The sequence below is a fragment of the Cherax quadricarinatus genome, chromosome 48 (assembly GCF_038502225.1).
Source record: "Cherax quadricarinatus isolate ZL_2023a chromosome 48, ASM3850222v1, whole genome shotgun sequence".
Taxonomy (NCBI): domain Eukaryota; kingdom Metazoa; phylum Arthropoda; class Malacostraca; order Decapoda; family Parastacidae; genus Cherax; species Cherax quadricarinatus.
Window position 1 is genome coordinate 2402170 of NC_091339.1, and position 17680 is coordinate 2419849.

Consider the following 17680-nt stretch of genomic DNA (forward strand, 5'->3'; position numbering starts at 1 on the left):
AACGGAACAAGATTGTAAATGAAAACCAGCATGGTTTCATGGAAGGCAAATCTTGTATCACAAACCTCCTGGAGTTTTATGACAAGGTAACAGAAGTAAGACACGAGAGAGAGGGGTGGGTTGATTGCGTTTTCCTAGACTGCAGGAAGGCCTTTGACACAGTTCCCCACAAGAGATTAGTGCCGAAGCTGGAGGATCAGGCGCATATAACAGGGAGGGCACTGCAATGGATCAGGGAATACCTGACAGGGAGGCAGCAACGAGTCATGGTACGTGAAGAGGTATCACAGTGGGCGCCTGTGACGAGCGGGGTCCCACAGGGGTCAGTTCTAGGACCAGTGCTATTTTTGATATATGTGAACGACATGATGGAAGGAATAGACTCTGAAGTGTCCCTATTCGCAGATGATGTGAAGTTGATGAGAAGAATTAAATCGGATGAGGATGAGGCAGGACTGCAAAGAGACTTGGACAGGCTGGACATGTGGTTCAGAAACTGGCTTCTCGAATTCAATCCTGCCAAATGCAAAGTCATGAAGATTGGGGAGGGGCAAAGAAGACCGCAGACAGAGTATAGGCTAGGTGGACAAAGACTACAGACCTCACTCAGGGAGAAAGACCTTGGGGTGACCATAACACCGAGCACGTCACCGGAGGCACACATCAACCAAATAACTGCTGCAGCATACGGGCGCCTGGCAAACCTGAGAATAGCGTTCCGATACCTTAATAAGGAATCGTTCAAGACACTGTACACTGTGTATGTTAGGCCCATACTGGAGTATGCAGCACCAGTCTGGAACCCACACCTGGTCAAGCACGTCAAGAAGTTAGAGAAAGTACAAAGGTTTGCAACAAGGCAACTCCCAGAGCTCAGGGGAATGTCGTACGAGGAAAGGTTGAGGGAAATCGGGCTGACGACACTGGAGGACAGAAGGGTCAGGGGAGACATGATAACGACGTACAAGATACTGCGGGGAATAGACAAGGTGGACAGAGATAGGATGTTGCAGAGAGGGGGCACATAAACAAGGGGTCACAACTGGAAGCTGAAGACTCAGACGAGTCACAGGGACATTAGGAAGTATTTCTTCAGTCATAGAGTCGTCAGGAAGTGAAATAGCATAGCTAGTGAAGTAGTGGAGGCAGGAACCATACATAGTTTTAAGAAGAGGTATGACAAAGCTCAGGAAGCAGAGAGGGAGATGACCTAGTAGCGATCAGTGAAGAGGCGGGGCCAGGAGCTGAGTCTCGACCCCTGCAACCACAATTAGGTGAGGTGAGTACACACACACACACACACATACACATACACATACACATACACACACACACACACACACACACACACACACACACACACACACACACACACACACACACACACACACACACACACACACACACACACACACACACACACACACACACACACACACACACACACACACACACACACACACACACACACACCACAGAACTGCAGGAGGCCAAGAGAAGAATACGATGAGAGCAACAGAGCAATGATCGACACACTAGCCGAGGTGGCCAGGAGAGCACACATGGGGGGAGCAAAGTTACTAGTTATGGGTGATTTCAATCACAAGGAGATTGACTGGGAAATCCTGGAGCCCCATGGGGGTCCCGAAACATGGAGAGCCAAGATGATGGATGTGGTACTGGAAAACCTCATGCATCAACATGTTAGAGACACTACCAGAGAGAGAGGAGAGGATGAACCAGCAAGGCTGGACCTTGTATTCACCATGAGTAGTTCGGACATCGAGGGTATCATGTATGAAAGGCCCCTGGGAGCTAGTGATCATGTGGTTCTGTGCTTCGACTACATAGTTGAGCTCCAAATGGAGAGAGTAGCAGGAATAGGCTGGGAAAAACCAAACTACAAAAGGGGGAACTACTCAGGCATGAGGAACTTCCTTCAAGACATCGAGTGGGAGAGGGAACTGACAGGAAAACCAATACAAGAAATGATCTACTATGTAGCAACAAAATGCAAGGAGGCAGAGGAGAGGTTTGTTCCCAAGGGAAACAGAAATAATGGGAAGAACAGAACGAGTCCTTGGTTCACCCAAAGGTGTAGGGAGGCAAAAACTAGGTGTACTAGAGAATGGAAAAGGTACAGAAGACAGAGAACTCAGGAAAATAAAGAAATCAGCCGAAGAGCCAGAAACGAATATGCACAGATAAGAAGGGAGGCTCAGAGACAATATGAAAATGACATAGCATCAAAAGTAAAGACTGACCCGAAGCTGTTGTACAGCCACATCAGGAGGAAAACAACAGTCAAGGACCAGGTAATCAGACTGAGGAAGGGTGATGGGGAATTCACAAGAAACGACCAAGAGGTATGTCAGGAGCTCAACACAAGATTTAAAGAGGTATTTACAGTGGAAACCAGTAGGACTCCAGGAAATCAGAACAGGGGGGCACACCAGCAAGTGCTGGATGAGGTACATATAACCAAGGAGGAGGTGAAGAAGCTGCTATGCGAACTTGACACCTCAAAGGCGGTGGGACCAGACAACATCTCTCCATGGGTCCTTAAAGAGGGAGCAGAGATATTGTGTGAGCCATTAACAAAGATCTTCAACACATCATTTGAAACTGGGTAACTCCCTGAGGTATGGAAAATGGCAAATGTAGTTCCAATTTTTAAAAAGGGAGACAGACATGAGGCACTAAACTACAGACCTGTATCACTAACGTGTATAGTATGCAAGGTCATGGAGAAGATCATCAGGAGGAGAGTGGTGCGGCACCTGGAAAGAAACAAGTGTATAATTGACAACCAGCACGGTTTCAGGGAAGGAAAATCCTGTGTCACAAACCTACTAGAGTTTTATGACAAGGTGACAGAAGTAAGACAAGAGAGAGAGGGGTGGATCGACTGCATATTTTTGGACTGCAAGAAGGCCTTCGACACAGTTCCTCACAAGAGGTTACTGCAAAAGCTAGAGGATCAGGCACACATAACAGGAAAGGGACTGCAATGGATCAGGGAATACCTGACAGGGAGGCAACAACGAGTCATGGTACGCGACGAGGTGTCAGAGTGGGCGCCTGTGACAAGCGGGGTTCCACAGGGGTCAGTCCTAGGACCTGTGCTGTTCTTGGTATATGTGAACGGCATAACGGAAGGGATAGACTCAGAAGTGTCCATGTTTTCAGATGATGCGAAGTTAATGAGAAGAATCAAATCGGATGAGGATCAGGCAGGACTACAAAGAGACCTGGACAGGCTACAAGCCTGGTCCAGCAACTGGCTCCTTGAATTTAACCCTGCCAAATGCAAAGTCATGAAGATTGGGGAAGGGCAAAGAAGACCGCAGACACAATATAGTTTAGATGGCCAAAGGCTGCAAACCTCACTCAAGGAAAAAGATCTGGGGGTGAGTATAACACCGAGCATATCTCCTGAGGCGCACATCAATCAGATAACTGCTGCAGCATACGGGCGCCTGGCAAACCTACGGATAGCGTTCCGATACCTCAGTAAGGATTCGTTTAAGACTCTGTATACCATTTACGTCAGGCCCATACTGGAGTATGCAGCACCAGTTTGGAATTCACACCTAGTCAAGCACGTCAAGAAATTAGAGAAAGTGCAAAGGTTTGCAACAAGACTAGTCCCAGAGCTACGGGGATTGTCCTACGAAGAAAGGTTGAGGGAAATCGGCCTGACGACACTGGAGGACAGGAGGGTCAGGGGAGACATGATAACGACATATAAAATACTGCGCGGAATAGACAAGGTGGACAAAGACGGGATGTTCCAGAGAGGGGACACAGACACAAGAGGTCACAATTGGAAGTTGAAGACTCAGATGAATCAAAGGGATGTTAGGAAGTATTTCTTCAGTCATAGAGTAGTCAGGCCGTGGAATAGCCTAGAAAGTGACGTAGTGAAGGCGGGAACCATACATAATTTTAAGGCGAGTTATGATAAAGCTCATGGGGCAGGGAGAGAGAGGACCTAATAGCAATCAGCGAAGAGGCGGGGCCAGGAGCTGTGACTCGACCCCTGCAACCACAAATAGGTGAGTACAAATAGGTGAGTACACACACACACACACACATACTCACACACATAGCACGCACACACACACACACACACACACACACACACACACACACACACACACACACACACACACACACACACACACACACACATAGCACATAACACTTGACTGCTCTCAGAATATAGACAGTTACTATTTTCATCACCAGTCTGCGCTGTTACCAGAAGTTCCTGTCACCTGACTGGGAATAACTTGATGAGTGAGGAGATGGAAACTGCAAATGACAGTATAAGAAGGATAGAGAGGTGACGAGGAGGTGAAGGTTGTTGGTGACAATTGCATGAGCTAATATTATCTGCTTTTAAAATCTAATTGAAATATAATTGGATAAAAAAAATAAATGTTCATGAGGAAAAAGGAAAACAGTTGTAATAAATATGGAAGGGAAAGCCAGGAACAGCAGAAAACGGCAGCTACAGCTAAAGAAAGTGTTCAAAGTCTGGAGAAGGTCAAGAAGCTGAAGAGAGAGCTTAGAGGGAATGAAGGAAAGATTCGCCAACAATAATGAAAGTAAAGGGGAAGGGAAGAGGAGAAAAAGGGAAGATATGGGAAGGGAAGGGAAGGGAAGAGTGTAAAAAAATGTTTTGTTGAAATGTTGTTAGAAGATTGGAAGGCACAAGAGTTAACAAGAGTTACTAAGGAACTAATCGCAATAGACAAGGCAGTTTGGAGGAAAAATAAGTGAAGAGAGGGATAAGCAGTTGCAGTAAGAGCCCGTAATTCATTCAGGGAGGCAAGAGCTAGAACTGCAAGAGCATGGAAAAACTAAGAAGTGAGAAGAGCCAGAAATAAATATGCACTAATGAGAGGAGAGGCTGGACGAAACTTTGAGGATGACAGTATTAAAAGTCAATTATGAATAAAAATTGTTATACATCTGTATCAGAAAGAAGTCGACAATAAAGAACTATGTAATAAGACTAAAGGAGGAGAGCTCACTCAAAATGATCAGGAAGTCTGCGAGTTGAAAAAAAATATGACTTAAAGAAGCATTTTTGAAATAAATAGGGACAACATAAAAGTCAGAAAGAGTACTCAGATTACTGGACAAAATACATATAACAGGAGAAGAGGTGAAGAAAATTCTGAGCGAGTTAAGATAATGTGAAGGTTATGGTACCAGTTTCTCCCTGTGTCATGAAAGAAAGCTTGGAAGCACTCTGTGAATCACTTACTAAAATCTGAAAGCTAATTGACACAAGGTAATTGTCAACAGTATGGAAGGCAGCAAATTCATTCCCAGTATTTAAGACAGGACAGACAGCACTGAATTACAGGCTAATGTTATTGACATGCATAGAATGTAAGGTAATAGAGAAGATAAAAGACGGAGAAATCAGCTTTTTTCTATGACAGGGTAACAGAAGTGAGGAGAGAGTGGGGGAGAACTGCATATTCTTGAGTTGTAATAAGACGTTGACACCAAGCTGGAGAATAAACTCAGAAAAGAGATTGGAGGATATGGTGTAGGAATAACAAGGAAGGCGCTATAATAGATCTGAAGTATGTACATAATTGGTAAGGGACAAATTGGTTGTTCAGGAAGACATAATAGGGAAGCGGGATAGATCGGACGCAGAGTGTAATTGTCAGCAAAGTATAATCTGAGGCTGCAACAGTGAGAATCTCTGTTCCTAAAAGCACAATACTTGCTTCATTTTTCTTTTTCATCCTCATATCCGACAAAGACAGATATAAGTCAAAGTACTGTATCATCCTTTGCAGACGATACTAGAATTTGTATTACGGTGGCATCCACCGTAATACAAGCTGATGTTAACCGGATCTTTCAGTGGGCCACAGAAAACAATATGATATTCGATGAGAACAAATTTCGATTATTCCGCTATGGAAAAACTGAAGAATTGAAGGCTAGAATGGAATATAAAACTCAAACCGGTCAGTTGTGTAGAAGAGGAATGTGAGGGACTTAGTGATGATTCGGAAGACTATCTTCAAGGATCACAAAAGTATTGCTCACAAACGCAAGGAAGCTGATAGGCTGGATAGCTAGACCTTTCAGAACTAGAGATGCCAAGCCACTGGTGATCTTTGTGTTCTCTAGCAAAAGTTTCAGCCGAGGGTTCATAATGCTTCCACTGAAAGTTTCAGCCGAGGGTTCATAATGCTTCCACTGAAAGTTTCAGCCGAGGGTTCATAATGCTTCCACTGAAAGTTTCAGCCGAGGGTTCATAATGCTTCCACTGAAAGTTTCAGCCGAGGGTTCATAATGCTTCCACTGAAAGTTTCAGCCGAGGGTTCATAATGCTTCCACTGAAAGTTTCAGCCGAGGGTTCATAATGCTTCCACTGAAAGTTTCAGCCGAGGGTTCATAATGCTTCCACTGAAAGTTTCAGCCGAGGGTTCATAATGCTTCCACTGAAAGTTTCAGCCGAGGGTTCATAATGCTTCCACTGAAAGCAATGATATAATGAGTCCACTAAGAGATAAATGTAAACTGGAGCAAGATTTTCATTGCTCTCCCTTCATGCACAAGGGAACTTACCAACTAGATTGAATTGATATGTGGTTATTGGAATTTAATGACAATTGAGGAATGGCAGAGAAGACCGGAAACTGAGTACAAGCGCGAGGGACAAAGGTCGCAAACCTCGCTCAAGAAGGTCCTCGGTGTTAGCATAATACTGAGCGTGTCACCAGAGGTGCACATCTACAGAATAACCACAGTAACAAATGTGTGTTTGACAAATCTAAGTTTGGCATTCAGGAATCTCAAGTAGATCCTTTAAGATACTCTGACATATTATATCCACCTTGGAGTATACAGCATGGAACCCACACTTGAGAAAGCGTGCAGAGAAAGTGCAGATGTTTGCCCAGAGCTAAGGGGTATGAGATTTGAGGAAAGAATAAAGTAACTAAATCTGATGACATTTGAGACAGAACAACCAGGGGACATTATAACGATGTACAGTATACTCAGAGGAATGGACAGAGAGAGAGAGAGAGCTATTCATGAGGTAAGAAATAGATACACGAGGGCACAGGCTAAAACACAGATGAGTCACGGATCTTAGGAAGTATTTCTTCAGCCTCAGAGTGGTCAGGAAATGGAGTGAAGTGGACAGCGAAATGATGCAGGCAGAACGTATACAAATCTTTAAGAATATATATGACACCTCATAAAGCTAGGAGAGAATAACTCCAGTAATGCCTGGTTAAGAGACAAAGCCAGGAGCCTAGACTCAACCTCTGCAAGTACGAACAGGTAAGTACACACGCGCATGCGCGCGCAGAGAAGGAGAAAAGTGATAATAAAAATGTCCTTTAGTCAGGAAAAAAAATCCTATAATACCATGTACTGGGACACATTGGATAAAACTCTGGTATAAGTAATCAAAGTTATTGTAAAGGTCTCCTAAGTAATCAGAGTTATTGTTAAGGTCTCCTAAACAACGTTGATCTCTCTGTTATTATCCATAAATATCTTAGTGAAGTAAGTCCATACAGTTTTTAGAGCCGATCTCTTGCAACGCTGTGTTGAGACATTAAATTATATTGATCAGGGTGACGTGTATCAGCTATTATTGAAGTTGCATATTCTTACGAATGAGCTGATAGACAGTAATGTATAGCTCATGTCTCTCATTTTACAAATAGGCATCACGTTGATCATCCTCCATATTGGCACGATACTCGTTTGCAATAATTCATTAAAGAGACTAACAATCAGTTTAATAAGTTCCCGTGAAAGAAAGATCATTGATGCCGGGGATGTGTTTAATTTTAATCTGTATACTTGTCACTAACGACTTGTGCTGCGTAATTTGAGCTCAACAGTAGTTAATATTTGGAATATAATGTCTAGTTTCCTCTCTGAAATTAGAAAGGAAGTAATTGCTCAGAATTGAAGACATTTCTTGGTCACTGTCAACAACCGTTTTGAGTCTATTTAAGTGGATGTTTTGTGTCAAGTTTTATTAATACAATACTTAAAATCTTTCAGTTCGATCTTGGATTCTCGGGCATCTTTAATTTTTTTTTTTGTCCTCTGCTGATATGAACATATTGATCCATAAAGTGCCCCTCTCATATTTTGTTGCTCCTGTAAATATTCTTGCTCAAGAGATGTTTTAGTCTCTTATCATCATCACTCTTATCCATTTAGGGTCACTTACGCTTATATTCTTCGTAAGGAAATCAAATAAATGTGTTTGAGCATTGACAGTCTTCTGTATTACTATTTGTCAGCTCTCCACCTCTACAATTCTTAGTATGTTCCAGTCAGAACTAGCTGGGTAATCCTTTAATACACTTTAGTATGAAGTAAAAATCTAGAATAAGTGTTACCCCCTCAAGGGGGTGAGAGATTCTTAACCGAACCTCATTGCCATCCCATTCCCCAGAAGCTATAGAACCCCTGTTTAAAATAAATGTAATATATTAACAGTGTTAGTGTTACAATTTGTTCAATAAATAATAAAACAAATAGATTTGTGACGGGTTTTCCGATCCCTTCGCTTAGGTTGGTTCAGCCATACATTAGACGACAATTCTGGACTTCTACTGGGAAGTTACAAGACTGAAGATTTCCTGTCATACATCTCCAGTCTAAGATAGACAGATGGATGAAGAGTCTTGTTCTGACACTGGCTTGTGGTGGTGTTCTAACACAGCAGCTTGTGGTGGTGTTCTGACACAGCAGCTTGTGGCGGTGTTCAGACTTTGTGGCTTTTAGTGATAGTGATATTCTAGCACTGTGGCTTGTAATGATGTTTTGAAATAGTGATGTACTGACTCCGTGGTTTGTGATGATGGTGTTGTTAAAAAGACTGGTAATTAACTTTGTTTATAAACCACCTTGAGCAACGGCAGTGGAGTTCACGGAACATGTAAGGAAGGCAGGTTTTGAAAGTTCTGAAAATATTAACCAAATACTATCCATCTTGGAGATTTCAACCTTCCAAATTTTATATGAAAGACGGTAGACAACAGATTGTACCAGCCCAACAGAACACTAGGATTGATTTGCACGAACAATGAGAACTGATCCGAGACAAGACTCTCAAACAAATTATACTTATTGATGCATAAAAAACACAAATTCTTTCGTAGAGAACTTTAAGAAATATCCGACGTGTATAGATGTTCAATAAATTTAACTTCAGCAATCAGAGAAGAATTGACCTTGACAAAATATGCAAAGAACTATCAGAAATTCCCAGGCAGGCGGTCCTGAGCACTATTGACCTCAATAGTGCTTGTAATAGCTGAATACAGAACTATATAAGACCTGTATAAAATATGTTAGGCTGAGAAAGTATAAAAGGATATAAAATATTGAAAAAGATCTTACAAAAATGTACAGAAGAAAAAAGTTACTGAATTGCTTGAAAACGAACATGTCACTCCAAACCTGTGACCTGTTTCAAGAGTTTTCCTACTCTCGCTGCTGGGCCCGGGGTCAGACCTGCGAAGAAAAGATACTCTGCATCGAGAGATGATCGATACAGAACAGAAAAACCTTCATACCAGACGGGAGAAGATTAAAAGGAACAACAGATGCTTCTGGAAATTACTCCCCCCCTCCAGAAAAAAAAATCCACAACCCTAGAATTGTCTCACTACTCACAGTAGTTCATACATTGATGACGAAAAAGAAAAGAGCGAAATTTCGAATAACCAGCATAACTCATTGTTGAGCAACCCACTAAACGACGGTACAGTTGAGTATCCAGATTAGTTTTTTTTTTTTTCGTTACTTCTGCCCATCCCACAAATCACATCTGACATGAACAAAAATCATCGGGAATTTGAAAAGGCAATAGAAAATACCCACGTATGCAGCACCTGAAGCTGATTCGTGGAACTCGTTATTTATAAAGTGCAAAACATCACTGGCACGAGCTATTAATATTCTTTGGAGGAAGAGTTTAAATTTAGTTGAGATCCCAGAGTCCTGAAAAACTGCAGATACAGGTTCTCTACACGAACGAGTCACTACAGCTCTGAAAAAAAAAAACTAGGAGCACTATCTTCACATACCATAAATTACAATTTTTGAGGAAAAGCATTACCTACCAAAGTCAAAATGGATTTGGAGCTGGAAGATCATTATGACAACTATTCTATCAGAAAACCAAAACGTAGATGTGGTCAACACTGATTTTCCTAAGGCATTTGACAAATGCGGTCATGGAATGATTACCCATTAAATAAAGTCAACTGGTATAACAGGAAAAGTAGTAAAAAAGTTCAGTACCCCAAGACACGGTTCTGCTCTTTTATTTCTCATTCTTATTGCAGAGATAAAAAAAAAAACTAGCCACATCTTTTATCATCGTTAGCAGAGGATACTAAAATAAGCATGAAAATCATCTCCTTTGATATACATTTGATGACTTTCGAGAGGTTTTTCTACTCCCGGAGCCCGGTCCTGGTTGACCAGGCTTGCCTAGACAGCCAGGCTGTTGGTGCTGGCAACCCACTGGCCCAAATATCCATGACGGCTGGATTGATATGGCACTTGGTGGAGATATTTGTCCAATTTTATCTTGAAAACCTGTACTCTCGTCCCAGTAGTGTTTCTGTTATCTTCTGATAAAATGTTGATACACTGTTCTCTTATTGTACCCAGAACGCTCCTGTCCTTCACTGATTTTATTTTATACTTCCTCCCATATCTTTCACTCCAGTATGTTATAACTGTGTGCAGATTTGGGACTAGGCCTACAAGTATTTAACACGTATATATTGTAATGCATCTCTCCTCTGCTCCAGCAACTACATATTTATAACTGAAATGTTCCCAGTAACTTATTGGCTCTGTGCAGGCCGTAAATTATATGTATCTGTTTCGGCTCAGATATTTCACCTGCCCTGAATGGAGAAGGAGAAAACAATCGATTCGAATAGTGTCACCATTGGAACTGTTTCACTAGTTCTGAAAGTTCTCATTATCCACCCCGTTATCTCTCTGACTGTCGTGACGTTTGCCTTATTGTGTTCTTTGAAAAAAGGTCAACCGACATGATTATTCCAAGGTCTTCCACATGTTTCTTTCTGTTTGATGATCCTCTTGGGTGTTGTATTCAATATCTTTTTTGACTTTTCATTTTTTCCATACATATGCATTTGTAACATCATTGAACGTCATGTTTTCCACTGCCCACTGGAAAACCCTGCTTTTATCTTTCTGCAGTTTTTTCCATTTCTTCTGCCGAGGTGACTTTCATACTTATTTTGGCGTTATCCTCAAAATATAATACAAAACTATGACGGGTGTTGTTATGTGTTTGCTATGAGGCTAAGAAACAGTGGAGGCACCAAGACCATTCCTTAGGGTACTGACCTTCTTACTTCGCTAATGCTGTTTACCTCGCTAATACTCTGTTACTACTAACCTTTGTGTTTCATCTGTCAAAGTTGAAAATACATTTGAATACCTTCTTTCCCTTCATACTTATAGTCCTCATTTTGTTTGATTGCAAACGTCTTTGCAAAATCCGTGTATACCATATCTGTTATGGTTTTTCTTCGAGTGCCTCCGTAAGTCTGTCGTGGTTTAGTAGTTATGACAAGCACGACCTCCCGGCTCTGAAACAATGCTGGTTTAGGTTGTGAGGATGTGTCAACAAAATTTGTAATTTGGCGTCTCATTACTCTTTCGAAGATATATGTGGGATGTAGGGCTACTGGTCTGTAATTTTTCGTTTGTACTCTACTGCCACCCTTTCGCAAAGGAGCTATGTCTGCGTTATAAGGTTTCTCATGCTAGTGGTACTTTGTTATTTATAGAAATTTATTTAGCTGATTACAGCATTAAAGACCATTGGGGGTATTCATGTTAAAGGTGGCAGCCTAAAACTTCTAGCAGCGGCACCCTTGGAGGCGTCTTCCTTCGTCGTGTCGGCTGTCTTGTGTCCCACGGTGCTGTAATAAAGCGAGGTAACCATAATTAACACCCCCTCCCGACATATATGTGCTACATTATGACAGATATAAGTATCTGAGGAGAGCATAAATATCTTACCTGGATTGGGCGGAATGCCCTCCCATGACGGTTCGTATGTAGTGGGAGCATTGACATTACCACATTGTTGATGCCCGTATCGATGGCTTGACTGAAGATATGACGTTTATGCTCCATTGAATCACAAGGAGCCTTTACTTCTTTCGTCACTTTGGCAGTGTTGAACGTCGTTTAGGAATATACATCATCCTCTTGTCGACTTGCTTAATGTCACCTGACTTCATCATCACTCGTCCACAGGTTTAACCTGTGAACGTTAATATGTCCGTGGATAATGTCCACAGTAGGATTTACTGGCGATACCTCTCTTAACAGGGTTACCTATTTGTGTTTCAACACTGTCTCTGCTTCAGTTTCCCTTGGAGATTGCCAGAGCACGACTTGAGTTTCACGAAGTGCGCACGGATATGAACATAATTTTTTCTACGTTTCAATGTGGTGTGGCTTTGTGGGCATCACTCGCTCACTCGCGGTTACATCGTTACAGCTCGTCGAGTTCAATGATCTTGGTTAGTTGGTTGGTTGATTGGTTGGTTGGTTGATTGGTTGGTAAGGTTTGTCAGGAAAGAGAACAAGTGTTTTCTGATGCGGGCCTTAGTCATATGATGACCCGCAGCTGGAGCTTTTGGTCATCTGACCGAAGCCTTCCGCTGGCTCATCTTATATAGTCATTTTTCTGCTGACAAATATCTAGAAGGTTCAGATGCCAGCTATGACGACGTAGCTTGGTCAGAGAATGTGACTTCCTTGACTCCGAGGTGTTGATTGCTGAATTAATGGTACTAGCTATGTTATTAGGCTAAAGGCATATTAATAAATCTATTTAAGAATACTTAATGAAATATTTCACGGGTTCTTCTTAGCAGGAGGGAAGATTGTCTTGGTCTCCACAACCAGGCTTAAATGTACATCTTATCAACATTCAATCTAGATCCAATTTAGTTGCAGTCTAAATCTCCTTGGTTAGGACTACATTGTAAGATATACTATTACTGAGCGGTTACTTCAATGTACAATATGTAATCCCCCTAATGGAAAGAGGGGGGAGGGTCATGACCCCCGGGGCCTGCATCTTGCTAGTGTGGGAATGAGGGGCCTTAGCCCCTTGTTGGAGGTAAATTTCTCCACATTATTTGGTATGCAGGGCCTTCAGATGTAACTGAAAAAATCTGCATTCTCAACCTTGCTTTCGTTTAGTGGGTTTCTGAACATCGACTCATATTGGTATTTTATAATTTCACTCATTTCCTGTTCATCATTCAGGTTTGAACCTCATGTTATTAATGATCCAATTCTACAGGCAGTTATTAGCTTGTATTTTGCATATGTATGATAATATTTGGGGTTTCTTGCAGTATCCTAAATGGCTTTTTGCTCCCTTTGTGCTTCATCTGTCTGGTACGACAGCTTAAGTTTCTCTCTTTATCTAGTGCAAAGCAGAGATGTGCCTTATATGATTTAGTAAGTACTTGACGGCGTACTCCGTACTCCACTCACTACCATAACGTACTGTAGTGAAATACAGGTACTGTGCAATAGACCCAATGAAAAAGCTGGGAATAATAAGAGAACATTGTGCCAACATATCTGGTCCAAGAATATTCAACCTGCTACCAGTAGCTATTATAAATGTTGCTGGAATAAGTGTGAAGTTTTCAAGAGGTAACTGAATCATTACCTCTGCCAAGTGCCAGATCAGCCAAACTAGATGAGCAGACAATCAACATAAAAGTATAAACCCAGGCCGGGCTACGAGGGTAAAAAAAAAATCGAAACCGGTCACAGGTATACTGTGGTTAGTGGTGGTGCTCTTACGCTGTGGTTTGTGGTGGTGGTCTGACACTGACTTGTAGTGAGGGTATTGATCTTACACCGTTGTTTGTATTTGGTCTTATACTGTGGCTTGTAACAGTGGTGTTTTGACACTAGCTTCTTGTTGTTCTGACACTGTGGACTGTGGAGTGTTGTCTTCACGATGTTGTTGTGTCTTTGTCACGATGACACTGTGGTTGTAGAATGGTAGGCATTGCCTGTACTGTAGTGTGGTAGATAATAAACATTTCACCAAAAAAGTTAGTGTTATGTGGTGAGTGATTGTGGGAATAAGAGAAAGGCTACTAACAAAGTTTGTTCCTGCAGGTTGGTAAGTGAAAGTGAGTGATGGTGATGGTATGGGTGATTCAGAGCGAATGAGAGGTCACCGACAAGGTTTGGTGTTGTTGGTGGTAAGTGGTAGCGAGTGAGTGTGAGTGCGAGATAAAGAAGGGGGAGGGAGTGTGTGAGTTAGGGTGAATGTGAGTAGTAGTGATGGAAAGTGAGTGAGAGTGAGGTGTGACTAACGTTTATTGGTCCCGCAGGTTGGTGGTGAGGAGCGTCATGGGGGAGCCGCTGGAGGCCGTGGAGGGGTCGGACTCGGAGATCAGCCGTCTGTTCCCCAAGTGCCGACCTCGCTCCGCCACCCACACGCCCACCACCACGCCCACCACCACGCCCACTGACGTCCGCCGCTCTCGCCTCAACCTCAACTGTGTCCTCGACTCTGACGACAACGACAACTACGAACCCCAGCACCCCACCGGCGACCTGCCCAGGCTCTACGACAACTCCAAGTTGAGTCGTGACAGCGGGAGCAGCGGGCGCATGTCCGTGGACAGTGGATCCGGATCCCGTTCCGGTTCCACGCCGGGTTCCAGGTCGGACTCCCACTCTGGCTCACACTCAGAGTCCAAAATGGAACGCAGTGCCGAGGACGTGGACATGGACGTGGATGTGTCAGTAGTTAGTGCCTACGACGACTATGAGGACAGATACATGAGGTCGTCAGTGTTAGATTCCTCTTACGAAGAGGCGCCACAGCCTCCCCCAGCCTCCCGCCACCAGCCACAGCGCCGGGAACACTTCCGGCTTAGAGACTCACGTATCGAGATCGCCGGAGGCCGGGAAGTGTTCAGCCACAGCAGGTCACGGCCCGCACGGCGTAGACATGACGAGTCACAGCGGCGGAGAGGCCAGCAACAGCAGTACCAGCAGGAGCGGCAACAACAAGAGCAGCACTGGCCTGAGTCTCCCGGGGACAGCGAGGAGCGGGGTCGCGGCTGCTCGGTGCGGGAGTCACCGTTGGTGTACGAGACGCGACTCACGGGGTCTTCCGAAGTCGTTTTTGATGACATCGGGGAGTGGGTGGCACGGGGCCTGACCGTACGGGCGCTGGATGACCGGCCGGGCTCTCCGTCCTCGCCCACGGCACAACACTCGGTGGACACCACTGAACATGGCGACCATGGGTACTTAGCCGCCTACGAGCGCTCCACTTCACCCTCAGATTCTGACTCCACTCAAGAATCTACCACGCACAAGGTCACCAAAATAGGTAATGTTCCCATCGCCGATTATGAAGGGTCACCTCGGCGGTATGGTCCCCGACCCTCCCCCAGGACTAACAGTCCCCGAGGGGGCCACCACGCGCCGCCTCCACGACCTCCCCGACCTGGCTTCCCACGACGGATCCTGGCAGAGGAAGAGGCTGCCAGGGAATCCTCGTGTGAACCCCCAGCGGCAACCTCGAGTGAGTCGAGCGTGCCCCAGGGTGACGAAAGAGAAGTGACGCCCCAGGAAGATCCCAGTAGTGACCTACCAGGACCTGACTCTTGCTCTGAGGAGGAGAGTGTGTCGCCGGCGCCGCCAGTCATAGCTATATCCACCCTCACCTCCTCGTATTCAGGGAACCTTAGCACACAGCCCAACACCACCACCTTAGACACTGACATGTACGACTACTCCTACGAGATGTCTGAGACTAGAAAAGTTTTAGAGGAATTCTTTAAAGAACAAGGTGGACGTGGGGACGAGTTTCTCGACCTGGAGTACCACTTGAAACGACAGCAAGGCAACAGTTATGTGGGGCTGCGTCTGGCTGCTGAGTACAGCGAAGATCAGTCACTAGCCGAGGGTGGCGATCAGCAGCAACAGCAGCAGCAGCAGCAGCAGCATCAACAGCAGCAGCAGCATCATCAACAGCAGCATCAGCAGCAGCAGCAGCAGCAGCAGCAGCAGCAGCAGGCCAGTTCTGACAGTAGCCCTCCAGAGAACCATAGCAATAGCTTGGAGCATCATAACTCTGGGTCAGACTATCACAACAACTCCGCCGAAGTCCACAACGCTGCAGAACCATTAGAGGGCGACACGGAACACCACAACACCACCGGTGTAGACCTTCACAACATGGACGTGAACCAGCACAACAGTGGTGTGGACCAGCAAACGAGAACAGCAGCAGATGAGCGCACAGGGCCACCAGCAGACATGAACGCCGAGCATGAGCGGGAACTCGGCACTCCTACACATGAGGTAAGCTCAGCATCCCCTGGTCTCCTCAACCACCTCGACCTGTCTTATGAAGCACAACAGGACACAGCACAACAAGAGCAGCATCAGGCACCAGATAGCATCAGTAACAGCAGTCACAGCAGCACTCACAGCAGTAACAGCACACACAGTGAGACAGGTGGACAGGAGGACTTCGGAGATAACCTCTCCGAGCCTCCTCAGGATCCCTTCCCAGAGAACAGTGCACTCTATGACAGGCTCAATGAGGTAGTGGTTGCTGCGTTAGGGCGCGAGTGTGACCTCGACGACAGGTCTGGCGACGACAACCCAGGTCCCGGGTCCTTTACTGATGACCTGTCTGGTCACGAGGACCCGGGGCTGTTAGACCTGTCCATTGAGGGGGATCATGACACGGCCTCGACCAACCCTCAGACCGAAGATCTGGCCGAGACTGAGGTGGGACTGCAGGTAATGATACTTTCCCATAACCCCCTCTCCCCTTAGTCAACCCTCACCTCAACCCTTAGCTCCCTCCTCACCCCATACTTTTCCCCCTCCCTCCCTCCTTTCGACCCCTCCCTCCCTCCCCCCCTTTCCTTCCATCACATTTCTTTCCTTCCTCTTCTTCATACCAACTCCAAATTCAAACCTGTCTTCCTTTTATACTCTTCCCTCTTCTTACGTCACAATATCTCTCTAAAGTTTTACCTCCCAGGGCAATCCTCTCTCCCATTTAATTTGTTTAGGTCAGACTCGCTCATTCCTACGTCATAATCTTGTACAATACATCATATTCCCAGTTCATTATTCGTTTTTCCCCATATCATTCAGAATCATTCTTCTTGCCTCGAGATCATTCTCCTTGTCTCGAGACCATTCTCCTTGTCTCGAGACCATTCTCCTTGTCTCGAGATCATTCTCCTTGCCTCGAGATCATTCTCCTTGCTTCGAGATCATTCTCCCTGCCTCGAGATCATTCTCCTTGCCTCGAGATCATTCTCCTTGCCTCGAGATCATTCTTCTTGCCTCGAGATCATTCTCCTTGTCTCGAGATCCTTTTCCTCATTCCTAGACTTTTCCCACTTCCAGGTTTATATACCAGCTCAAGATACATTTCTCTCACGTTGTTTCAACCGTCACTTTGTCATTAAACTCCCTATCACATGTTTAACTCGAGGACAATATCGTCACCTTCAGGTCTTCTTCCTCACTTCCCCTGGAGCCGCAGCCGCAGCCTCCTCATAATCATGTCGTCCTG

At 44.6% G+C, this 17680-nt stretch overlaps 1 protein-coding gene across 2 annotated transcripts in view; it reads left to right on the forward strand.

The window, feature by feature from the left end:
* The window catches only part of LOC128696112 (uro-adherence factor A), a 1051771-nt gene that overhangs the window by 799107 nt on the left and 234984 nt on the right, over window positions 1-17680 (forward strand). For both annotated transcript variants that reach the window (XM_070094815.1, XM_070094816.1), the window contains exon 4: window positions 14454-16890. In XM_070094815.1, coding sequence (XP_069950916.1) covers window positions 14473-16890 — 2418 coding nt within the window. In that variant the 5' untranslated portion in view covers window positions 14454-14472. The remainder of the gene's footprint in view (window positions 1-14453; window positions 16891-17680) is intronic.